The sequence below is a fragment of the Branchiostoma lanceolatum genome, chromosome 13 (genome assembly GCF_035083965.1).
Source record: "Branchiostoma lanceolatum isolate klBraLanc5 chromosome 13, klBraLanc5.hap2, whole genome shotgun sequence".
NCBI lineage: Eukaryota > Metazoa > Chordata > Leptocardii > Amphioxiformes > Branchiostomatidae > Branchiostoma > Branchiostoma lanceolatum.
The window spans coordinates 4848996-4869931 of NC_089734.1; the positions used below are offsets into that span (position 1 = coordinate 4848996).

Genomic DNA, 20936 nt, shown 5'->3' on the forward strand with positions numbered 1-20936 from the left:
TCCATGATGTAAAAGTATGATGTGAAAGACAAGAAAACAGTACTTTATCAGTGAAATGTGTTTGAATCTAATGAGAGCTTTGGTCGCTAATGCTCCCGCATCACCAAAAACAGGAAATATAAGAACAGCCCACGGAGCCTGATATAGAGACTATCACTTACGCTCAGTCCTCTCACTGACACTAGTGTACCATTTGTGCCGTCAATCTCAAGCAGTTCGTAGTGATGATCAACAATTGTCTTCCTCCAGAGAGCTGGGAGCTTCCTTGGGGACTCACTGATACACACATCCAGTATCCAGAACCAGTCAAGTATTGAGGTAGGTGAAACTATGCTTTAGTTCAAGGCTTGGGTGCCTTTGTGTTTGAACTCACTATTTAAGGATTCTGTCAAAGACTGAGGACTGCTGTGAAAGGAGTAAGACACAACCTATTGACTTCGAGCCTTTTTGAAGCAAATCTATGTCGAAATATTGAAGCAGATATATGGCACTATCATACAGGTTTGACTTCTTAATCGTTTGGGTGGTAGTCAGGCGTTTCAAAGCCATAGACGTGATATTACCGCCTAAAACATTATCCACAAACACCACTAAAGAATTATCCACAAACACCACACCTCTGCTTGAAGATGACCTCGCGCGCGCAAGCGGGTCAGGATATTCTTCAAGCAGATGTGTGGCTTATTTTGATCGTCTTTCTTGGTGTTTTTCGCGTGCTTTCGGTGTAGTATTTTCTCTTTAAAGATAAAGAGAACGATTGCCAGGCGCACAAAACAAGCCGGTCAGGCATGCATCTGCTCGGAGATTAGGTCAGCAACAAATGTTGTCTGTCGCAAGATGAGTCACTGGATAAGGCTGGACTGAAGTCATTTAGTCTCCAAGCAGATGTTTGGGGGCGTTTTGTACGTCTATTAAAATGACTTAAACCGCTGGAAAGACATACAATCCTCCGCAAAAACAAACTTAATTAAAACATTAGAACGGACCCTATATCTGTTCAGTAGAGACTAGACATCATACGTATTGCAATGCATCCAATAACACCCCTATATAGAGTTTCAGAAGTTAAGTGTGGGTAACGTAACGTTACGTGCCGACTGGTCCCATTGAAGATGTGTACAATGGAACAAGGCATCGTTTCGCTATCTTTTAATACATGTATTAACAGACTGGTATCTGGCCGTGTCGACACTTGAGGGGCTTCTTCTCGCTTGTCTTATACCAAGGACATCCTATATGATGCAATTGCTTACACATACGAGGTATGTATAATCAAGGACATTATATATCATGTCCTTGGTATAAGACAGCGAGCCAAAAGAAGCCCTGGTACATGGTAGAGCCGCCACGGTTACCTGCAGTACCTGGTATCCGATGATTTTATACTAATCTCCAAGCAGATGAATCAGTCGTGGTTTAAATTTTTGTTCCGTCACTTGGGTGGCCATTTCTGCCTTTCTATGTTGTTGTTGTTTTTCCTCAAGAAGGCGTGCACGGTGCACCGTTGGAAAATACAGTAGAAATGCAGAAAAAGCCACACACAAAAGAAGCAATGTCTATTTTGCACTATTTTAGCTCCCTGCTGGATAGGGAAGACGGCTTGTAAAATAAGGATGGACACCAGGCTGCCCTTTTAGGCCCCCTTTTTTGCCCAATCAGCAAATTATCTTTAATGAGTATTTTATGCACAAGGGACCGCCGGATGGACAGTGGTGATTGGATGATTAACAGACAAGTATCCCAGGTACTTTTCACGGTTGGGTGATTCATGAGTTTGCGTCACATCCGGGACCCGTGTGCATCATCAGGCGACATGACTCCAGTCTAGGGGGTCTTGTAGGTTTCAGGCCTGGTATAGAAAAGGGCAGGGCCAACTGACAATGACCTCCAAACAGACACAGGGAGGGAAGACTAGCATAACAACCTTTTTCTCGACACGTGTACGTACCCACTGTCAGAAAACGTGAGGATCTTTCCTCTTAACATCTGCTTAGAGATTTGGCATGGTCTGTAATAGAACCCAGGCTATTATAAATGAAGTGTTTCGGCCACGCCCCTTTCTTTAACCGCGCTTTTCTCATCTTTGTTTAGAGAAAACTATCCGATGTAAACAAAGAGTAACCATGGCTGTCCTTTTCAAGGGCTGTCACGCCCTTACCTCGTCCCTCGGGGCATAACCTTGCATTTAGAAACCGTATGATTTTGAACTTATTTGGGGCATTTTCTGAGCTGACTATCTCGTACAATTTACACAATAAATCGTCTTTATTTAAGGAGCACTAAGCCAACGTTTACTTCTCGTTGCCATGTTGTGACACAAGATAAACAGAAACGTGCAGTGTAGATTACAGGACAACAATTCAGGCAATTTGACCCTGTGACGTCACGAATGTAGAGAGTGCACACAGCTCAAACCAGGTGTGTCAAAAACCCCGACTCGGAAGACGCCACGAGTTTACCTGTCCGCCCACGTTCAGCTTTTATATACTTCAGGTAACGTTTTTGCTCTCAGTGCATCATACGAGTAAGGGCTCACGGTTACGTTCGTCGTACAATCATCGTACGATCGAAAACGTAGGGCGTTCTTTGATCAATTAGTCTTGCATGTGTCGTACAAAATTCAGCTGTCTTCTCTTACCATAAAATTGTCTTAGTTACTCGTAGACCCTTGTTGTCGGTTTGTTCTGTCACAGCCTGCTACGACCTACGACGAATGTGAAAGCGACGTAAATGTCGTCTGTTTGCTTGTCAATCAAACTTGACAGAAATGTGGGTAAAAGAACGTCACCTGGCATATAGACACTGCAAAAGCTTGTCATGCAAGTTGAAGGACACCGTATTGTACTCGGGCCAACGCGTTGGTAAATCGAATAACGGGTTTTAGGTCTCGTCGCCAATATCAACCATGCACTTGCCTTGCAACCATCAACCATTTCTTTTAGATCACCTCTGCTAACATTCTAAAGTTAACTCTAGTGTTATACGTCGACAGGTGTGTGTGTTTTTTTTCAGCCTAAATTCCGTTACCTATGCCGACCATAACTGTCTATTTACTAACGCTTCTCCAGGACTTTCCGAGCAAATTTGGCATTTGTAAATTGTCCGATGCAACGAAATTGGTAGATACTGTAGTACAGTGTGCACGTTATGCATTATTAAAGAACTTGTCCTATGTAAGTGGCTTGGGACAAGGACGGGGCGGGGCTATGACAAGCCCTATGAAAAATTATAGTGCAGGCGTGGGGTTCCGACATTTTCGGAGGCCGGGGAAGGGGGTTGGACTTCGTTTGTTTTAGGTGTAATCTCAAAGATTTAGGAACTATAAAACTTACCAATGGCATATCAGAATTGATAGAAAAATACACTGAAATTCGACGCAAAAATATGACAGTAAAACACAGAACGACAAAAGAACAAAGGTAGCTTGGGTACAATTCCACTTAGGCTTGTGCCCGTTTCTACCGGCGTCACGTTTACAAACTTCTTCAGCCTGGCGACCTAAGTAGGATGGCAGCTAGACCAACTCAAAGCACATAAAGTCAGCGAGCGTTTCAAAGCCAGTGTCTTTTGAAAGCTATCACAAGTTTACTAAACAAAACCTGTGCTTATATGGTTGAAAAAGAAACGTCCTTCTGCGTAACGCACCGACTAGCATACATCAACCAAAGTGTCACGTCTAAACCACTCCTATCAAACTTCAACTCCGTCTAAAACGATCAAATGGACTTATTTTTGCCCCAAAGACGTGGCTACATGTTTTAAGTGGTTTATAACGCCTGTTAAGGACCTCTTGTGATGGTCCCCATAATTTCAGTTCCCAGTCTACGTGTCCGTAAGCAGGCAGGGACCGCTACGTGTCAACAGTCTTAAGAGGTAACGGCCTGCCCCTGTGTTTATAGTCTCTGTTCCAATAGACTGAATCGCAAATCTGAAAGGCCGAACGAGTCTAAAAAGGGCGGGGAAAAATATTACAGGTACTTGACCGTGTTGTGAAATAGTTGTATTGTACAAGTTGCTGATTGGATGTTCCAATGAGTTTCCCTTTAACATCCTTGGATATTCTAAGATGTCATTGTGTGAATTCATAAGGAAGGGCGCGAAATCGAGAAAAAAACGTATTTGAAAGAATGAACAACGTAAAACAGCATGTCCTCCGAGTAATACGTGAAGACCATGAAAATCTAATAGATGTGTATTTAGCATATTCTTCAACCAGATGTTTGGCTGAAGTTGAGCGTTCTTTTCCTACCGGCCTTCTCTTGAACACTGCAAGTGGACAGGCGCATAAAACACTGCAAAAGACCAAATGGACTTTATCTAATCTCTTTGAAAAGACGTACAAAGACAAGATCACATCCACGCATCTGCTTGAAGATTAGACCAGGTTAGCCCTCATGGCGCCTCGGTTGTCAAGGACGGGCGCGCTGCCCGTGGCAACCAACGTTCATGGCTGACTGGGTCTTCAGCACATCCGGGGCACCGTGTTCACCAGGCAGGTAGGCCCACGGGTAGGGGGTCTTTGTTACCTGAGTCGGTTATACCTAGAAGTTAGGTTGTGTGGCATCCACCCCGGAACACCTGAGACAAGACAACACAGCGTCTTACCCCCAACTTTACTTCCTTTATCGTCCAGGTCGCGACTCTGAGAATCTAAGAACCTCAAGATGGGTGAATGGAAGAATGGTCTCTTCGGTTGCTTCAACAACTTCGGGATTTGCATCATCACCTACTTCGTGCCGTGTGTGACGGCCGGGCAGAACGCCGAGAAGGCGGGGGTCGGCGGCTGCGTCCCCTGCGCGATCGTCTCCATGCTGGGATGCATCGGGATCTACTTCATGGCCAAAACTAGGGGTGCGACAAGAGAGATGAAGGGGATAGAGGTAAGAGGGAAACAATTCTCAATGTTTTAGTGTCAGAAAAGGGAACGAAATAGAACTGTTCGGTAACGCCCACGTCATTATTGATTTGTCCGAGCCATTTTGAATTCTTTTATGCGCACCCAAAACAGATCCAACAGGTTTTCTTCCCATGAAGTTTGGGGCAGCATATGTCAGGGTGACCTTTTGCTTCAGGAAGAAGGCCGTTTCGTTTCCTCATAGTTTGAGAAACGCAAGTTCTGCAAGGAAAAACATCTCCAACGTAGCTGTCGCAAAAAACCAACAGTGGTTGTCTGGCTTTTGAGAACTTAAGAAACAGGTTTTGCATGTCAGATATTCAGCGATAAGCTTTTTTGTTGCACCGTTTAACGTGCTCTACAAAGTAAAAACAGAAACGCGAAGGTAACTAAATATTATGCCACAAACACGTGAAAGATGCGAGGTCGCTCTTTTCAATACCACCACATCTCATATCCCATTCTTAGACCGATACAACTATAGTATTAGTAATCGTCAAGCAAATGTATTGTTTTCGCTCTTTTATGCGGTCTCTTGAACAGACGTGTAAAAAGAGTGAACACAATGCTTTTGCTTGGAGAATTTCTAACTTTCTAATTTCTACTCAGTTTGCTAGAAATTTCTACTCGGTTTGCTAGAAGATCCTACAATGAGAAAGCAACTTCATTCTCCGCGTGTTAAAGAAGAGAAAACGAACAACAAACAACCTGCAAACAGCCTCCTGAATATTCAAGGCTCACTCAAGGGTGAAAACGTCTGCTTCATTGGCTAGGATGTCCGTCTGATAACTGTGTTTGCTTTTTCGAAAATTGAGTTGTCTGTGGAGGAAGTGGCTTCTACTTAATTATACGCATAATCCAAACTGCAGAGCTATATCATGCAAACTGTAATTATCTAGCGGATGTTCCTCTTTCATTTAAAGAACCAAAAATGGGCTTCTTTGCAGGAAGAAAATCCAGTATCTTTTTATTTTCTCTGCTGAGTCCGGCATACGAGTCTCCTTTTCCGGAGGGACTTCGAATTCGATGTCAGCCCTCAAGGCATTCCCACGGCAGATATTGCACGGAAGACTGATTCTTTAGAACTCGCGTCCCGTGTCTTCAAGTAGTCTTAGATCTTTTCGTAGTTGTCGTGATGTCACAGGGATGAGTTAAGGAAAGTTTCCAGACTTAAGTTCAGTTTCTTGTGGCGAGTTGGAGACTTGAAACGTTCTTTTTTTTCATCAGGAAGTGTCGGAAATTTTGGTTGGGTCAAGTGGTGGGCGATAAGTATGTTAATATTTGCATACTGTCAGGTGTGGGCGGCGAAAAGGGAGTGGTGCCTCCAAGCAGATGTTGTGGGCACACATGTTAACGTTTCTCTTCCATGATATCTTTTTCTTCAATTTTCTTTACACGATTATCCTACTAAAATGCTATTGATAGCAACGGAAACGAAGCAAGAGGCCAAATGAAACGTAACATCATACGTCGGCTTGGATATTATAGATTTTAAAGTGATGCAAAAACTGAACATAGACAAAGCGAACGCAGGCAATCAAAAATTCTAACGATCCTTTATTGCCTTTTTGAGGGAGCGGGCGTATTTCCATTCGTTACTTCTGCGTGTTAAGCACAGGAAAAAGGGACAACAAGCTGGAATATTCAGTAAAAGAAAGACAAGCGATTTTGCCTCCCTAGACCTGTTGGAATATGAGCAATAATGCCCCAAAATTATCCGTAGTTTTTTCCGATTCCGACACACGTAGAACGCATTTATTTACTTCTGCATGTTGCACCACTTTGAAATTCGTATCTTTGTTTACCGTCGCGACCAAGCCCTTGTTAATTAGAAAACACCACTGTGCAGTCATGCTCAAACGATTGAGTGCTAATCAAACAACAGAGTACTTAACAGGAAAGGTGAATAGCTGTAGTAAAGATACGGGTAAAGCTGGCAAATATTTGCCTACCAAGTCCCAAAAGAACGACATATAAATTTAACGTCTCTGGTCGACTTAGGACCTTGTCACATACGTCGTAAAATCGTAGTACGATCGCAAACTGAGGCCATTCTTGGGATAGTGGTACATGTGCCGTATAAAATTCAGCTGTTTTGTTACTGAAAAAAGATCGTTGTCGGTGTTCAGTTCTAGCCTCTATCAGGCCCCGTGGATGGCCGGGAAAATAGTAGAAATTGGCCAAATAGAGTGAATAGCATGCTAAGGGAGTCGGCTACGGTGAGAGGGCCCAATGTGCCATCCTAGGCCAAACTCCCCTAGCAAATATTCTCCCTATAGCCGGCGCGGTCAGTCTGGTAGCTACGTAGAGACTAGGTTGGTTCTGTCACAGTCTGCTTGAAAATTCTACCACATAAAATCGTACGAACGACTTAGGACGAATGTGGCCGCGCCCTAAACTTTAATTACCACGTATGATACAAAATGTAAACACACACACAAAATCAGCAGGATTCGGGCAACAATGCTTGATAACAAAAGATCTTCACTACTCTGAAAGAGGAAAGAGTGGTTTACAAAATTACAAAGCGCAGACGTAATCCTAGAATTTCAGGGTTTTAGAAACCAGTGAGGCCGGTGGATTGTGAGAGGGCAAATTGGCACAAAATCCACTTTACACGGTGGTATTCGTGGAAAATTGTTAGGTGGGCCTGCCTGTATACGTAGGAGCTCCTGTGTTGTTCTTGAAAGAGCTGGAGGAATAATTTCTCTGGGGGGAAAATAACCACCATCGTCTTGTAGCATTCTAAACAGAACTTTGCGTTTTGCTGCTTTTTGCTGTATTCTAATTGCTGTGTTCTGTTGAAACGACGGCGTAAAATGATGGCAATGAAAAACGTTGTCATTGAAAAAAAACAGGAACTGCCCAAACGCTGTAGATTCTCAAATTACAAACGAGAATACCACTACAATTAAGGTAGCATGTGTTACGTAAGCTATCGCCGTAGGAGACTAATTGGGCCTCTTCTGGGGACCCGAGAATGGCTGCTAGAAGCTTCTTGTTAGTCAGGCTGATAATCAAGGTATCTGGAAAAGAGTCCTTTCAAAATTTTGTAGTCGTATTAGTCGACGTTGTCTTCGAATTGTTCGGTTTCTAGAGTAAAGCGTCGGGGTTAATTTTCGAGGAACCATCGGGACAAACTTTCCCAAGAAAATGCTCCCCTTATGGCCCTGTTTAGAAAGAAGGATAGGTCTGTTTTTACATCAAATAGTCTGTATACATGTGTGGGAGGGGCGACGCTAAGAGCGGGCTGTTTCAAGTCGCCAGTAAACCGGCACACCTGCGAAACTACATGTCGACGAATTCCCCTGGCTAGGGCAAAACCGCTGTAATCTGTAATCCAAGTAATATATGCTTGGAGATTGACGCTACAAGAAGGTTGTAATTAAACAAAGAAGCCGACAACAAGTATCATATTTCATCATAAGTACATGTAATTCGTCATCATTGCCATCTACCGTATTTTGCGGCTACAATTGCCCCATAGTTTACAGCCGTAGGGCAGCCTCCACTAGTCCAGTTTACGGGTTGAAGCAAAATGTAGAAATCTGATGGATAGGGCAATGGCACGGCTTTAAACTGGTCCTTACCAAACTATAGTTTCGATGCAAAATATTGGGTACAAATTGGCAAAGATAGGGGAATTATTTCGTAGCTGGTCGATTTGAGCGTTTTCGGACAATGGCAGCATCTTCGAATTCTGACAAAATATAACATTTTTAAGGAGGTTTTGCTTCAGCTAAAATAACTGGCAAACGGATTTTAGTCATTTTTGATACGTGTCAACTTGTTGGCTACCTCTACTTGAAAGCCGTTTTTTTGGGTCCCCCTACCGGCTTCTTTCCGTACTTTCGGCCAATTTCTTCTATTCTTTTACCAAGCAAAACGAATGTACGCAAACCTAACCTCGGATTACATTTCGTTACCAGCTGATCTAGTGATTAGCACAGGGTTAGTCCCCACCAAAGAAAGGGAAACACGATACACCTGTCCCGACAAAGGGAACCATAGACGCATGTGAGGTGTGTTTCTTCACGACAGAGCAACTCTAGCTCCACCGTGCAGGTCCCGTCTTGCCGTGGCCCCCAACCGCGACACTGCTGTGTACCGTCGTCATGTCAATACTGCACGGTGTGGCAACCCGTATTGTCCATGATGTTTATAAGGCAAATGTCACGCTTTGGTTTGGTACGGTATAGAACGTGTAGTGTACACAATCTGGGACGTTTTTCTGCAGGAATACGTGCAGAAAAGAATAGAATGTGACAGGAAAAGTTCCTTTTATTAAATTATACCCCGCATTGGCTAAAGGAAATGTTATTGCTAATCTGAACGCAACAGTTGTTTAAATTTGCATTTTCCCTGGACTGCAGAATATGCTTTTATTTCATTATATATTTTTTTTTAATAAAATCGTAAAGATCACTTCAACTAAATACATGTATATCATCGTAGCACCGTATTGGGAAAACAACTTTTATAGAGAATTATGAAAATGTCTCGATAGATTCCATTTTAAGTCACCGAGACGGTTTTTGATAATATACGTTACATTTTCAAATTATTGTGTATCTAACAAAAAAATCATGATATACAGAAGACAATTGAAAGTATAAAGCAGAGCAACAGAAGAAATGAAATTGCACAACTTGTTCTTGGAAAGAAAAAAAGCGGTAACAACATTTTGTAGCAGAAAATTATTTGTCACCTGTGCCACATTGTTCTATTGACAGTGTGTAATGGTCCCTGGGAGAACATGACACTGTTTTGGAGACTGTTGTCATGTGGGTTGTAACCCAACCATTACAGAGTCAACGGAAGCGTGTTTTCCTCTAAAGAGTCTGCTAATGAACACACAGTTGGACTTGGCATTGAAAGACGAATTGACAGGATTTGTGTACCTTCGATTGGAGATGTTTTTCTTTTTGATATTTAGTGTCCCTTGCAAAGCTAAACAGAAATTCATGTTTCATATATCAAAATATTAAAGACTAAGGAACACAGAAGGAAGTTAAACGAATCGATCAACAATTAAGTCACCTTCAAATTGTTGTGAAATACTGACTATAACAGTCGAAAATGGCCTCCCCAGACCACTCAGTGGACCGATAAAATGTCTTTCTGAACAGCTGGTCACTACAGACAGGATTCTTAATACATGTACTTTGGTTGTGTCAATGGAAAAATTATCAAAGGGACAACCAAAAAGTGGTCACGACTCACGATGGCCAGATGGTCCTTATACAGGGTTGACTGTATTAGTATGGATTTAGCTCAAATATCCTTAAGTAATGCAGGTGTGTCTTACAAAGCATAAGTATTATCTTATTTTCTGACAAAAAATTTACGTTTTAAGAGAAAAATCTTCCCACACACATAAATGGCACCTGATTATAGAACAAAATCTTAATCTTATAAGTCTAACATCTTTCTGCCTTTGTGTTGGCTTTCACTACCTGCGAATCTGCAAATGCACCGAGATCAACCGTTCTGTTTTGTCTAAACACTGACCACACCCAAATATGCGGCAGAACAAGTCTGCCCTGTTGAGTTGATTCCTTCTCCGGTCAGAGGAAATTCCTGCACACCCTAATGCAAAGCTTCATATCCATAGGCTACCAAACATAGCCTCCAAAACAGACTCTTGGAAGGGTGTTTTGCTATCAGTCTCCAACAGACCTTTCCGTGAGATCAGAAAATAGTAGAAAATGGTCAAAATTTTGCCAAAGAATGCTTTTTATTTGAGTGTAAAGTCCCCTGCAAAAAGTTGTTATGGGGCTTACAGTAACCTGTACTAGTGACCACCTCTACATAAATAACCACCTAGCAAATGTGACCATTTTTGATGGTCCTTAGAGATAAAGTTTTCCATTGACACAAGCATTAAGAATCCTGTCTATAGTAACCACCTGTCCACGTGGACCAGATTTTATCTGTCCCCTGAGTGGTCTTCTTGGGCAATTTTTACTATAACTTTCAATTTTGAAATTGTCGTTTTCTAAAAACTGATTCTATACCACGTTTTTCTCAAATCCACTTCTTGACTCATCACTCTAAATTCCTTTAGGTGAGATGAAGATTAACTACAGATAATCCCATAAAAGCTCCATTGAAAGTTGTTTTCATTGTTGAGTTATCAACAATAAACAGTGCTAAGCCCATGGGAAAATACCTTAAGCACTATCATAATGGTGTTTGTTAAGTTGATGCTGTTACAGTATGAAAATGAAGAAGAATATTATCATATAGAAACGGCCATTACAGAATCAAAATCACAATTCAAAACCTTCTCTAAGTCACTGAAAATTGAAATAACAACATGGAAGCCCGGAATATTTACAATCTGTTGTTATCTGAACAAAGAGGTGCCCTGAAGCAACCATCTAGTCACACCTTGTGTTGACAGGCAAAAACAGCCATAATTTTTCTTTAATTTCCTTGATAAGTGCCGGTGTCACAGGGATCTCGCACCCCCCGTGAATTTGAACCCCCCGGTTCGAAATCACTAGTGAATTTGCACCCCCCGGTGCGAAATCCCTAGCGATTTCGCACCCCTCTAGTGATCTCGCACCCCCAGGGTGTAGTATGTGTTCTGTTACGGCATTCATAATTCCCAGTGGCTATCTTTTTAACAAATTGATTGGTAACTATAACTGACATTTCAAATGCTCTGTTGACTGAAGTGGTAACGAAGTGGGTTGTGCAATGACTATCTGGGAGTCATGGTTCTTGTGTTCAAATCCTGGTGGCGACATTTTTATCCCATAGTTTTTAACATTAAGTAACTAACAATTCTTACTCAGAAATGTCACAAGATTTCGATTAAGGCTTCGATAATTTTTTTCTAACCCTATTTAAATCCGTCATCCATTCAATATGTGATATAATTTTGTATGATAAAATGTTATTCAAGTCTCTAAAATAATTTAAAAAATCAATTATGAACATTGAAGTAAAACTATGAACTAATCGTACATTCCTCATGGCACAAAGGAAGAATATTACAACGAATCATCGTGCACAGAGAGTCACCATCATCGCGCTGTGCTGAAATACTAGTAGCGTTACATTAGTCCAGCATGGGTTCCCGGCCGGAGTCTTAGATGTTTGTTCTGTCAGACACAGCAACTTGTAATACTCTCGATTACCACGTTAAACTATGGCTTTATTATATCAAAATGCAGTTTTGAATATAATTGCTGCACAGACAGAGCACCTTTCGAAATATTTGGGGGGTTCAAAATCCCTAGGGGGGTTCGAGGAGGGGGTGCGAGATCCCTAGCTGGGGGGTGCAAGATCGCTAGGGATTTCGCACCGGGGGGTGCGAGATCCCTAGTGATTTCGCACCGGGGGGTTCAAAATTAGGGGGGTGCGAAATCCCTGTGACACCGTAATTGTGCTCTTGGTAGCTCAGGAAAGATCTGCATCAGAACTTGGATGAGCTTTCACCTTTTTCAGAATAGCAAATGTTGAGAATTTAGATTAAGTTACACACACACAGATTTGACCTTGCTGTCCAAAAAGGGCAGAAATTCTAAAGAACCTAATGTGTTGTTCCTCTTCTTTGGCGACAACTCAATTAGTGCCTATTTTTGAATCTGTTGCCCAAGGGCTGTCTCAATGACGACTGAAGATCTTCCTGTTGCCATGGTGAAGGTCAGGAGTTTGACCTTGCTCGATAAGTCATGTTCTATTGTCTGACAGGGTTGGGAGGGGGGGGGGAAACTAGATCAAGAAGACACTTGATTTGTGTTAAAATGACAACAAAGACTTCAATAATCTTTCAAAACAGAGAGTTGGAAAAGGGTATAGGCATAAAAGTGAGCAGTTTTTGAAGCAACAAAGTAACGTTTAAGCTGAATCGGCCCGGCCAAAACCAACTTTCACCACATTATACACATTCAACCACTGCATTTCACGTAACTAACTCTACAGACAATGTACTACTTGGGGGAAACACCAGGCAACTACTTCTATTACAGAATTGTGTCATGCAACATTTTCGAATCTTTTTGGAAATCCCAATTGTGGTAAAACTGGTCTGGAAACTGTCTGATTTATTATTTATCAAACGCCATTAACATGTCAGGTCATACAATAGTCTCTGTGTCCTCCCATGAAGGATCGGCCATTTTGACAATTATTTAAGGGCAATTTCACAAACTATAGAAGGGTGTATGTAGTCATATCTTATCTGAACACCAACTGGCCACTTTTTTCTTTAAGATTTCAGACATCCATATAGACAGTGCAAGACTTTTGCTCATTAATGTACCATTATATAATCTCAGGTTTTCCTAAACTTGCATATAATCTGATGTACATGAACAACTTTTCCCCAATTGCAATATGTCCATGACATTAGCTGTATGGCTTATGTAAAGTAGACACACCCTTGACAACAGCCAAATATTTTTGTTTGATATCTAAAAGATTCCCATAAATTTCTCCTATTTTTTTCCATATGTACTGCATGAACAATTTCTTTATCATTAAAAGGACTATGAGTATGACTATTTAGAAGAAAGACTTTTGTCCTGTCCTGTCCTCTCCTGAATGTCTCTGGTACATTTACACATTACATGTATCTACAGTTTACAATTTCTACAAGACAGGTACCATACGTATATATGGCTCTTTAAGACCAAAAGAGTTGTAGGTGGCCAGCAATTAAGTACTGTCAGCTAATTTAAATACTGAATAAACATGGGAAGGTCAAAAATGGTGCAAATGTGCTTTGTTTTCACCTGAGTCTTTGCATGAGTCGACTGTCACACTTGACTTTGCACTTGTAGGAGACTGAATTGGTATGTGTGTAATATGCAGCTACTCCGTGTTTGGAATCAAAACTGGGGGATAGACATGTTTAAAAGTGCGCTGCAGGTATGAGGTGACAGGATCTGGTGTTCTAGCAACTCGAAGGTTGAACGTTACACCTTTGGGCACACAACAAACAAAGTCTTACATCGAAAAGTAAAATAAAGTACTGGAATAAATGTGTTTTTATCTCCATGAAAAAAGGCTTTTTCATGGAGTACTGTTTTGCTTGCGTTTGGTGTTTGTGTGTATGTTTGTGTCACCGGTCGCTTAAAGTCACCATAACTGTAAAACCTGTACATGGATTGAAATGATTTTTGGTATGTGGGTGGGTGTTAGGTGGAGGAAGGTCAAGGTCGATTTTGGGCCTCCTAGCATGTGTGACTGGAACTGCAATGGCGTATTTGATAAAATCTTAAATGTAGAAGAACTGAAGAGTGGATGGACAGATCGTCATGTTCTTTGGTACACAGGTAGGTCAGACCAAGTTGTACACACTTAAGTGCAAACTATGCAGATGAGACCGAATTTGCATAAGTAAGGAGGTAAATCGTTTGCATGGGTGTCGTCGTATGCTTAAAGTCAGCATAACTGTAGAACGTGTAGATGGATTGTAGTGATATTTGGTATGTGGGTATGCGCTGGGAGGAGAATGGTCAAGGTCGATTTTGGGCCCCCTGGTTTGTGTCCCTGGAACTGCAATGGCCTATTTGTAAAAATGTTCTAAAGGGGTTTAACTGAAGAGAGGAACAACAGATTTTCATGTTATTTGGTACGTTGGTAGGTTGGATGGAGATGTACACACTGAAGTTCAAATCATGCGAAGTTATTGTGTTTGTGTGTGTGTGCGCGTGTGTGTATGTTTGTGTCACCGTGTTTGTATGTATGTGTCACCGGAAGCTTAAAATCAGCATAACTGAAGAACGTGTGGATGGATTGAAATGATATTTGGTATGTGGGTAGGTGCTGGGAGGAGAAAGGTCAAGGTCGATTTTGGGCCCCCTGGTATGTGTCACTGGAACTGCAATGGCGTGTTTGTAAATATTTTCAAAGGAGAATAACTGAAGAAAGGAGCGACAGATTTTCATGTTATTTACTTGGCAGGTAGCTTAGAGAGGGTTGTATACAATGAAGTGCAAATTATGCAAATTGGACTTAATTTGCCTAAGTAATGGGGAAATCTATATTTGCTGTGTTGGCCTATCCTATATCGGGTATCCTATATCCGCGTAAGTGGGTCAATGGTCAACAGCTGTTGGCTTTAGCTTGCCAAGCCCATCAATCAATTTAGCAACTGTTGGTTGTTAACAGCTGTTGGCGCTTAACAGTCTGTAGGGACTGATTTGACCAGACTAGAAGCTTGACAGCAGGTAGTGAAAGGAACAGTTTTACATGGTTTTAATGTAAGGCAACTCATTCCAGTCTGTCTGTATGTTTGAGGACCCCAGTTGAATAATATGGGAAAATAGCAAAGAAGAGGTCAAGATCAGTTTCTGTGGATCAAAGGATATATGATGGGGATCCAAAGCATAAGGTATGTGAAGTAACCAGGACACATCACACATTTGATTATGTGTAAATTCACTTTGACCTGTTAACAGGCTGTTTCTTGCTCATACCATGTACCAGTTGTGGTCTGGCTTTATTTTCTCAATGGTTTGGCAATGGTACTGTGGACCACAATATATTTAACGTACAATGCTACCAGTTTATAGGTAACTACGTAGCACTTTGACATGATCTGGTCACCCGTAACCTTTCCTGCTTATCTATTGTACCCCTGTCTTTTATTCACCTGTAAAGTTGTGTTCTATCAACCGCTGTCCCTGATAGTTTATAATTTACACAACTTCGTAGGCAAGGTCGGGATGTCTCCAGGTGTCAGAGATACACATGAGAGCCAAAAGAGAAGGAGAAACCAATGCACTGAGGCGTAACAGACAACATAAAACAAATATAAACACAACCACCCTGAAGCAGATAAAACATAACATAACAACCCAACAACAAATAACATACACAAACCTAACACAACATAAATAAAATAAAAAACAAATTTCATGGAGATTTTGGGTCCTCAGACTCTTGTTGAATGTGTGTTAACCTCGTTCATTTTGTGATTTCAGGGCAGTTTTATGATGGACTGTCTGATGTCCTGGTTCTGTCCGCTGTGCTCCCTCATTCAAGTCGCTCAGGTAAGCAACGACGTCTTCTAGTGTTTGTCACAAGAGATTAGCCTCTACCAGGCTCCTCGGATCGCAGAAAAATAGTAAAAACTGGCCAAATAGAGTGAATAGTATGCTAATGAAGTCAGCTACGGAGAGAAGGACAATAGGCGTCCCATGGGTTGCCTATATCCCTATCTCCGTAACAGATTCCCGTAGCATATTATTCACTCTATTTGGCCAGTTTCTATTATTTTTCCAGCAATCCGCGGAGTCTGTTAGAGGCTAACAAGAGATAAGTAGCATCAAACCGTGTCCTTTCTGCAACAATGGCTTCATAAATAAATGAAGTACAAGAGTAAGTTGTTAATATCTCAATGCAAAACTTCAACTGTACTCAATAAATTATAAATGAGCCCAATGTTACACATTAACTTAATGGATGACATCCAGGTACGTGCACGTTTGTATACGTAGAGCATGAAATCATATGGCCTGTTCCCCAAAGTGAAAGTTACATTTCTATTTTCAACAGGTGGTCAATAATATTTGCTTCCTAAAGTAATGTAAAGAGTTAGGAGTCATCACTGGTTCTGTAGCACATAAAGCAAAAATATATTAAGAATCATATTATCGACTCCAGGGCTCTCTGCATATAATCAACTAGGCTGGCATCCATCCATATTTCCTCTCTGTGTCAGCCATATAAAGTATGGTATTTCTAAGTACCCATACCCCTATAATCCAGTGCCTATTGCACTATCCAGTACCCATTGCCCTATCCAGTATGGTAGATGTGTGTACCATAAACAGAATAAATAGGGATAGCTACCAGCCTAATACAAAATGTAGTTCACTACACGTAATTATTTGACGAATGTGTCTAGAAGACACATTATACAGCATGAATAATAGAAATGATGTGCAATTTGGCCGGCACAAAGTCCCCATTGTTTGTTGTGGCAACATTAAGGTTATGAGTCAGCCAGGCCACTAACCTGACAAGGTTATTAATAATGTATGCTACACCATGTTGGATTTAGCCCTAAAGTCTGTGGGGCGCCTTCATAGTTTTTGACAATACTCATTGTATATTAAGTGAGCTTCATAGAATCTTGCAAGCTGGTAAAAATACACTAGTATACTGGGGGTGTTCTGAATGTACTGTAGCACAGTTGAGCTCCTGGTTCCAAATAGTTAGCTAACTGGGAGACCCTGGTTCAATCCTGGGAAGGGCATCTCAGTTGGGGCTGCACCCATCTTTCAGAAGGGGCATTAATTGGGGGTCCTGTGTTTGAGGATGTGCCTCAAGCACATTAAAGGGGATTCAGGCTAGCAACCCCTCCCTGTAAAAATATACCCTGCTACAGAAACAGAAAGGAAACTTGCTGCTACTAGACTCTACATGAGTATGAACAAACAAACTTTAAAAAATCAATGAACAGTATCTAATTTGTCATTCTTACATCAAGACAGAACAAAACTTTTCGCAGTTGTTTTAGGTTGGGTTGAAGAGGCCATCATGAAAAGTGCTAACACAAAACCACCGCAAACATTTCCCCTTTTACAGTATTTAATCCATCATTCTTACATTACAGGAACTGGAGGATGTGCCAGCAGGTGGGTCCATGGTCCGCGAATAACTGTCGACAGCTGCAGCCAACGAGACTTCTGGAGACGACATTCCCTGCTACCAACCGCCAGGAAACTGTATAACCTCCACTAACATTAATCTGCCAGGTTACATGAATCTGCCACTTCTGGAAAACAGTGGGTTTGAGAGATCTCTAGTGCAGCACTCCCCAGGTATGCACAGTAAACGTTTAGACATACAGGAGTGCATCATACTGGGGGACGTTGGGTTGGAGATCTGTTTGGACGTATCTTTTCAGGGTGGCGGAATTGTGTACCCTGGTGGACTTATGTTAGTAGATGTTAACAAATTATGCTGTTCTCAGTCTCCAGAATCCTGTGTGTATATTTGACCACTGCAACATGAGAACAAACATGCATAAGTACTAGATATATTGAACGCATTGTGGTCTCTAGAGTTTTTATCAACCTTCTTCCTGCTGAAGTGGCCCTTTGTCACCAAATTCGTATTGGTTACAGGGTTAGGCAGCAGGGAGAAGGTTAAAGTAGTCTCTCAAGATATGGTCACTGTCACAGGGTTCTAGCCAGTGTCCGTCTTGACAGCATTTTGTTGCTCATGACTGACATGACATTGGCTATTCCATCTTTCTTGGAGATTGAAATAGATCAATTCTACGTTGTAGAATTTTTACTCCAGAATACGGTATGGGTTTGTTGTAGTAACTGTAAAAGAATCTGCCTAAAATCACAGCCACAAAAAAAGGGAGCTGATGTATTGTAACTTGGTTGAGGGATATTCACTGAGCCAAACAATGCAAATTACTGGCACTGTGTTATCCTGTGATGGACACCTCTTTTTCCTTCAAGGAAAAAGTGGACATAACTTGAGGCATTGCTTAGAACACTGGAGAAAAAACAATGTTCAATATATCTATTATTTTATGGGTTATCAATTGCCTGATTTGAACAATGCTTTCAAGAATTTCCCTGATTGTTTTTAGAAATTAGTGTTAACGATTTATTAATGAAATAATCCTTTAACTGATGTGCCCTGACAATGTTGAGCAATCTTGCTATGCAAATGAATGTTTCCAAATTTGTTTTTCAAGGTATAGAGATAGATTTTGTAAGATTTATAAGAAATATGAGTGCTGGAATATCAACTGATAGGACATAAAGAGGAGAAAAGATACTTTCCCGTGTTCAAAATTTCAAAGTCAAATTAACGAACATGCTTGCAAAGACAGTTCTTGCTTTGATATTCAAACACACAGAAAAGGCAAATTGAACTATTTTTCCATGCTGAATATTAGTTGTGGAGCCACAAAATGTTTTTGATTGTGAATCTTACAAATAATATCTCCTACTGATTGAATAATGCAATCTTCAATTCCTGTTTCATGCTACCTAAAGATATAGTTTTTCAAGTCAAAATCTAGTTGCTGTATTTTTCAGGAAGCTTGAATTATTTTCTTTGCACAAGATGCCACCAAACGTACTTGGATTCAAAAAACTTTGTTTTGAAAAGGCCATCCAAAACATGTTATCCTTTTAAAACAACAGCTTATCAGAATCCAAGTAGCCCAAATTTGATGCAACCGTACCAAAACTGATGACCTCCGCTTTTCTTGAGTTTGCAGCTAGGCCTCCATAAATCGTTTCTTCGGTAAATCTTGCGCTGAATAAGATAAAAATCTTGGAAAGATGGTTAATATCAGTATGCTGTAACCATTGTTTGGTCACAACCAGATACATCCATGTATAGATCGGTTAATGTGACAGGAAGGACAGTTGGTTGTCTTTTTCTTTGCAGAGTACCTAGTTACAATTTGTCACGGTCCTTGTGCCTTACCCTAAGAGTTGTATTAGTAGTTTAACATGTCAAAGATGAGAGAAGTTACAATAGATATGTAATTATCCCTTTGTTTGTTCCTCGTCGTTGTCAAAATAAACTTTGTTTCCACTCAATTTTTGTATTAAACTCTGTTTGTATGATAATCTTCTTGAATTAATCATCCTATCTCTTGTGTAGGTCAGTGGAAAAGATTTGATAATGCCTATGATTATAAGGTTTTCTTTCCTCTTGTGGTGTTTGTGTGTATCATGTGCCTTAGATATGCTCTGCACTTACATATGAAGCAGCTACAAAAATATATAGGTCATAAAGGATCCAGTCATTTAGTGAAATTTGAAGTTTATGATTCACCTACAAATCAGAAATTACATGTCATTGTGCAAGTGTGTTTGGGGGAGACTTTCTCTCAAATGTAACATCTATACGATACATGTAAGAATTTGGCATTGTGAAAGGTTAACATGTAACAATACCAGAGACTACGATTTCCATGTACACCTGAACTAATTATGTACAATATTTTCTCAACTGTTCTGCAAAAGCTGACATATCTAAGTGCAGAGCTTCTTTTATGTAGGAGATATAACTTGTTACCTCTTTGCTTGGAATGACCAAATCTACTAAGTTTGAATAAAACTATTTCACAAAAACTCACTTCTGACGACTCCTTTGTACAAATTAGGGAAATCCCCAGATATGATTTTGCCAATATCCAATGTTTCATTCTTTGTATTATTTCTGTTTTTAGGCCACACCTAAAAGTACAACGAACACCATTATCAGGGCTTTAATCATGTAATCCGTATCTTTGTAATCTACATTGTCTGTCCCTTACCTCTTCCCTTATGAAAAAGCAGCCAGCAGGCCAATTTGAATTTCTCATGATTAAACAAAGACTAAAAACAACAACCAGTCAACCATGAATCTTAGTACATGAATCCTACATTCATCATATACATGTACATGTACTTGTAGGTGTGGCCTAAAGAAAACAAGGAGAGTACTAGTAAGTCATAAGAGGTATTACAGAGACCAAAAGGGTGGTGTTTTGATTCAATAAGTTGGAAATTGTCATTCAAAAATATCAAATGCATGTAATGTACACACACATCCCCACCGCAAAATTGTGGATTCAAAACACAGGGCGTTTACAGACGCGTGGAATCAAAATCGGTGTGGCCTTAACAACCGATATTGTTGTCCCTCAAACACAGCGTTCAACAGCTGTCACGTTGTTGATTATTCATGCGTTTCAAGGATAAAGCAATTTTCCCCGAAATTGCAGTATGTTAGGGACGGACCACAATATACATGTATGGGTTGCTTGATACTGAAAAAGAATTCAACCAATTTGATAAGAAATAAAACACATCCAAATTGACTGGGATCAAAAGCAGAACAGAAGAAGACTTCAGAATTAGAAGGAAATTACAGCCACTGTGGCATTTTCACAATCACAAAACACACAGCCACAAAACATTGTTTCTGGCCCATCCCTTTGTTGTACTTAACACTGATCGCTGGTTGTGTTTTGTGTACAAGTTGCTATAGGAGACCAATCCACTTTCCATGCAATAAATTGCTTTCAACAAAGGCACAGGTAGGTTTATTA

The 20936-nt window shown here is 40.7% G+C and overlaps 1 protein-coding gene across 1 annotated transcript; it reads left to right on the forward strand.

Moving 5' to 3' along the window:
- Positions 1 to 4502: 4502 nt before the first annotated feature.
- On the forward strand, positions 4503 to 19978 carry LOC136447298 (uncharacterized). The gene is made up of 3 exons (XM_066446047.1): positions 4503 to 4880; positions 15838 to 15906; positions 17475 to 19978. The coding sequence occupies exons 1-3, from the start codon at positions 4665 to 4667 to the stop codon at positions 17517 to 17519; spliced, it is 330 nt and encodes a 109-aa protein (XP_066302144.1). The 5' UTR covers positions 4503 to 4664; the 3' UTR covers positions 17520 to 19978.
- The last annotated feature ends 958 nt before the right edge of the window (positions 19979 to 20936 follow it).